General features: G+C 35.9%; 1 protein-coding gene across 1 annotated transcript in view; it reads right to left on the bottom strand.

Annotated features, from left to right (window-relative positions):
• The window catches only part of GTF2E2 (general transcription factor IIE subunit 2), a 187,574-nt gene extending 182,684 nt beyond the window's left edge, over nt 1–4,890 (bottom strand). Inside the window, exon 1 of the mRNA XM_007942691.2 lies at nt 4,719–4,890. Within this exon, the coding sequence (XP_007940882.1) occupies nt 4,719–4,890 (172 nt within the window). The remainder of the gene's footprint in view (nt 1–4,718) is intronic.
• Nucleotides 4,891–6,103: the final 1,213 nt, after the last annotated feature.

Genomic DNA, 6,103 nt, shown 5'->3' with positions numbered 1-6,103 from the left:
AAAAAAAAAAAAACCAAAAACCAAACTCACTGCCGTTGAGTTAGATCTGACTCATAGCAGCCCCTCCTTGGGTTTCCAAGGCTACAGTACCTCTAGGGAAGTAGATTGCCTAATCTTCCTTCCAAGGAGTGGCTGGTGGGTTTGAACTGCCAGCCTTCTGGTTAGCAGTCAAATCCCTTAGGCACTATACCACCAGAGCTCCTAAATACCTATACACCAAATAAATAAATAAATAAATAATCTATTAAATTATGTTGAACCATAAATAGCAATCAAAGATTCTATAGAATAATTCTGATCAAAAGGGAGAAATGAAAAATGGAATTTCAAATTCTCATGGAACCCAAACTTTCTAGAATCACTGAGGCTGGATGAACCCCCAAAATTACTGCCCTGAGATAAACCTTAAACCTTTTACCACACATAGTCCTTGAAATCTTCTTTAAACAAAGCAATAGTTTAGCTTACTAAGTAAAGAATGTCTGCCTTGAGCACTGTTCTTTTAAAGAACTATCTATATGCTATCTAAAAATGACAAAAGCAACTCAAAAGGTTATATAGGAAGCTCAGGGCACAGTGAGTTTATGTTAATGGAGGAGGAACAATTCAGAAAAATAGGGAATGCTTGCACAACTTCAAAAATGTAATCTATGTAACTGAACTGTACAATTAGAAATTGCTGAATCAGTATATGCTACGCTGTGTGTATTTTCAACAAAATGAACTACTTTCAAAAAATAAATGAACTGAGTGAAGTCAGTCAATCACAGAAGGACAAATATTGTATTAGTCTGTTATTGTAAAAATCAAGGAAAGGTTTATCTATGGAAGGAAATTTTCTTTGTTGGTTAGCAGGGGTGGGAGGGGAGGGGAAGGGAGGGAATACTGTTAGGTAGATAGAGATAAGTATTGATTTGGGTGAAGAGAAGGGCAATGTACCAAATGTGAGTGATCAATATGGTGACACTGAGGAAGAGGAAAACATAGAGAGGTACATGGAAGGTGTAGACAACAAAGATGAACCCTTTTGTACATATAATACTGCATTATAAGTGAAGGTAAACATGGGTATACAGATGGCTAGATGGGGAGAGAGGCTGAACTATTAGGTATGTCTATGCAGCGGGGAGTGTACCCAAGACCATGTATAGGGTTGGCAGACAGTGGTTCTACAAGTGTATTTGTATGTTCTGTAAGAATTTCCAGGTGTACAATAGAGCTGACAAGGGACAAGGCTGTAGTCACTTCTTGGTCACAGCCAGCTATCCAGAGGGAGCAAGTAGTTGAACCTGTGGGCTTGGGACCATAGTCACAGGGGACAGCAAGCTCAATTGGCATAACATACAGCTCAGGGGGCAGGGTTGCATGGAGGGATGGACACAGGGAAAAGGTGACTATCTGAAGGAAGGAGAAGGGAAGCTGTTGCATTCTGGTAAATTGTGGTCAATGTCATGAGACAAAGTGTATGTGAACTGTTGTATGGAAAGTGAATTTGCTCTGTAAATTTTCACCCAAATCACAATTAAAAAAAAAAAAGATAAAAAATTATATTTAAAAAAACGAAATAAATGAAAAATCAATTCAGGTATATTATACATCTAAATAAAACAGCTAAAATTATAAAACTCCTAGAAAAACATGTAGGAATAAATTTTCATGACCTAGGATTAGGCAAAGTTTCTTAGATATGACATGAGACCACAAGTGATTAAAAAGAAAAAGTTGACACAGTGTACTTCATCAAAAGTAAAAACTTTTGCGTATCAAAAGGCACCATTAAGAAAGTAGAAAGACAAATCACAAGCTTGGAGAAAATATCTGCAAATCATATATCTGATCAAGGAATTCTAGAATTTATAAAGAACTCTTATAAATCAGTAAAATAAATAATCCATTTTTTTAAATGGCAAAACACTTTAAATAGACATTTCACCAAGGATGATATAAGAATGATCAGTCATCAAGCTCATGAAATGATGATGTTCAACATCATTAGTAATTAGATAAATACATATTAGTATCACAATGATATCACTTTACACCCACTAGAATGGTTATGATCAAAAAAGCAGGGAATAACAAATTTTGGCAAAGATGTGAAGAAATGAGAACCCTTAATCACTACTGATGAGAATATAAAATGCTGCTGCCAATTTGATAGTTTCTTAAAACTTAAATATAAGTTTACCACGTGACCCAGCAATTCAATTCCTAGGCATCTATCCAAAAGAAATAAAACTACACGTCCATACAAAACTTATATATGAATGTTCATAGCAACACTATTCATAAAAGCCAAAAAGTAATCCAAATGTCCATTAATTTATGAATGGATAAACAAACTGTGGTATATGATCCTGAGAACAGAAATAGATGGTATCCAACTGCCACTGCCAACCACTCTGAAAGGGATAATAGGAGATCTTGGATAGAGTGAAAAAAAAAATGTGGATCAAATCTCAAAATAACAAAAAAGACCAGACCTACTGATCTGATAGAAATTGATGGAAACCCTGAAACTATGACCCTTCATCAACCCTCGGGCCTAGAACTGACCTCACTCCCGTGGCTAACTTTACAGTCAAAACAACAGCCCTATGAGGTGAGCAGCACCACCCAGGAGGTATACACTCCTTAGAACAATCAAACATAAGTGATCAAAAGAGCAGCATTTGCCCAGGGATAAAGCTCAAAAGGGCAGGAACGGATAAGAAAGAAGGAAAAAAGAAAATGTTAACTATAGGGAGTAAGTAGGAAGAATACTGTTACAGTGCAGGGATTACAATCAATGCCATGGACCAAAATGTGTATGAACCATCAAATGGAAACCAATTTATTGTTAAAAATAAAAATAAAAATCTGTGGTATACCCATATATTGGAGTACTCTCAGCAATAAAATGTTACACCATGGATGAAATTGAAAAACATACCAAGTGAAAGAACCCAGGCAAAAAAATACTACATACTATACAATTCCATTTATGTGAAATGTGCATAAAAGACATACAGGGACAGAAAGCATATTAGTGGTTGGTTAGGGCTAGAGGAGATGGTGGTATGGAGCAATGATATGCATAGCCCACAAAAGCAAATCTATAAGTACATAAAGTAGATTTGTGGTTGGCTGGGGTAGGAAGGAGTGACTACAAATGGTCACAAGAGATCTTTCTGGGGTAACAGAAGAGTTCTAAAATTGGATTGTGATAATGGTTGAGCAATTCTGTAAATTTATTAAATCACTGACTTGTACACTCAATATGGTAGAATTTTCTGGTATGTAAATCATACCTTAATAAAGCTTTAAGAATATATAAATATATATTATGCTGAGAAAGAATTTAGACACAAAAGACTATGTATTTTATGACTCCATTTATATGAAATATTCAGAAGATCATATATAGAGAAAAAGTACATCAGTGGTTGCCTGAGCTGCTGTGGAGACAAGCAGTAACTACAAATGGGTACAGGGGTTCTTTTGAGGGTGATGAAAATGTTCTAAATCTGGATTATGGTTATGGTTGCACAATTTTGCAAATTTACTAAATCACTTACATGTACACCTAAAAAAAGGGCAATTTTTTTTTTTTTTTTTTTTTTAGTTGTGATCTGGGTGAAAGCTTACAGAGCAAATTGGTTTTTCATTCAACAATCCATACACACTCTTAGGTGACATTCACTATAATCCCCTCAATGCAACAGCTGTCTTCCCACTTCCTCATCGTGCCCACTGCTCTCTTCTGTCCTTCCTTCCCATCCTCTTCTATCTTCAGCTTTCCAAGCTCTATCCCTAAGTGAATGCTGCCCTCTTGAACTCATACAGCTGACTACTCTAATGAGCGCATACCCTTCTGTTATTACTGTTATTACCTTACAGGCCTATCTATCGATTGAATGAAAGGTGACCCACAGGGGTTGAGTTCAGCTCCTAGTTTAAAGGGTATCTAAGGGCCATAATCTCCAGAGTTACACCACTCTTCAAAGGGTTTGGTTATAACTAAGAAATTTTCGTAACTTTGCCCCATATGCTCTACTACATTCATGGATATATCTGCAACACATATAAATACACAGGTAGATTTATCCTCTGTCAAACCTATATACATCTTCATGGGTGCAGTCCCATTCACCTTCCACTACTGTTCAGCTTGAGTGTCTGTCTTGTATCCGCTTGTAGATTATTGTTATTACTGTTTTTGCAGGATTGTGAATGTAACAGTATTTACCTTTGTTGCCTTTAACTATTATGTTCCTCCCTGTGTCTTCCACTGCTTTGATAATTTTGTAATGAACTCTCCCTTCTTTTATATTACCTTTCCCTTCACTCAAGTTAATAGGTATCTACTTCTAGTTAGTAATTTACCTGCCCCTTCTTCTCCCACCCCCGGTAACCTTCAAAGAATGATTCTTTCTGTTTTTTTTACAGTAGTGCTCTCATACAAGTTAAAATGGGGGAATGTGTTAACATGGGAGAATTTTATGATATATAAATTGTACCTCAGAAAAATTTTCAAAAGAAGCTATTTACCTAAATTTTAATGACAGCCTAAGACTATAAGCATCTTAAGAGCAAAAGTGTTTTCTTTCCAACCCTTGCACTTTAATACAGTGCCTAACAATAAATACGAATGTTGAACCTGGCAATGAACTTACCATGACTAAACACTTTTCTGAAAAATAAAAAGGCAACAGTACCATACAGTACAATCCACTAACCAGAATTTTGTTTGGTGCCTGATGACCCTCCATGATCTAACTTTGCTTTTTTCTTCTTTGATAATGAGGAGGAAGAGGAAGACTCAGAAGACACTGAACGTTTCTCTACTACAGGAGTGGAAAGAGCTCGTTTTTTGAACAGCTCCCGTTCTCTCAGCAGGCTTGGATCCATAATGCTGCAAAGATAAAAAATAAAAATAAAAGTAAGTTACTCAAATCTGTATGCCAGATACATAGATCTCAACAAGTTACTACCCAAACAACATTATCTTTTATTATTAGTTCTCTAGAACTTGTACTTATTCATTTATTCATTCAATCAATATTTAATTTGTGCTTATTATGTGCCAAGCAAGGAGTTCTGGTGGCGAAATAGTTAAGTGCTTGGCTGCTAACTGCACTGTCAGTGGTTCACGTCACCAGCTGCTCCTCAGGAGAAAAGACCCGGCAACCTGCTCCCATAATTTCAGCCTCTGTTCTACAGGACTGCTATGAGCCCACATCTACTCAACAGCACACAACAACATGTGCTAAGCACTGTGCTAAAACTAAAACTGGTAGAGAAAAGCAAAATTGTTTTCTGAAGCTTTAGAACTGCACTATCCAATTCAGTAGCCACCAGTCACATATGCTTATTAAGCGCATGAAAGGAGTCGAGTCTAGAGTGCAATGTGCTCAAAGTGTAAAATACATATCAGATTTCAAACAGTACAAAGAAAACATAAAAAATTACTGGGCAATTTTACAATGATAATGTGTTAAAATGATGTAATTTTTGATATATTGGGCTAAATAAAATATTTAAATTAATTTCCTCTATTTCTTATTTTTTAATATGGCTACTAGAAAACTAAAAATTACATGTAAGGCTCAGACTTGTATCTCACATCATATTTTTACTGAACAGCAATGCTCTAGAAAACATCAGGACAAATGGGCAGAAATTAGGAGACAAATTTAATATTACCACAAAAAAGAGAGAACAATCACAACTGCATATAAATGAAATGATGTATGTATTTTAAAAACTGGTAAACTCTCAATTCTTAAGTGATTAAGAGGCTGGATGAGTATGTGTTAGGAATGTCTACAGAAAAATCCTGATTTGGCAGGTTAGACTAAATGACCTCTTCAGTTGTTTTTTTGTTGTTTCCTCAATTCTAAAACTCTGCAATTCTAATCAACTTCAGTACAACCACAGAAGGTACAGGTCAATCAACATGAATGACTCTCTTGTCTGAACTTCTCCTAGAGCCCTGTAAAGGGTCTAGAAAGAGCTCATGCTGACTACATAAGTGACTGACACTGGTAAGATTAGTGTCTATAAATTGGGAAGGCAGGTCCTAGAGAAAAAGGACTCTTACACTTTGTTGATGTTAGAAACA

The sequence above is a fragment of the Orycteropus afer genome, unplaced genomic scaffold (assembly GCF_000298275.1).
Source record: "Orycteropus afer afer isolate SDZICR_OR568_19922 unplaced genomic scaffold, OryAfe1.0 scaffold00095, whole genome shotgun sequence".
In the NCBI taxonomy this organism is placed as follows: Eukaryota; Metazoa; Chordata; class Mammalia; order Tubulidentata; family Orycteropodidae; genus Orycteropus; species Orycteropus afer.
Note: the sequence above shows the minus strand (reverse complement) of the source record. Positions and strands in the feature narration are given on the sequence as shown.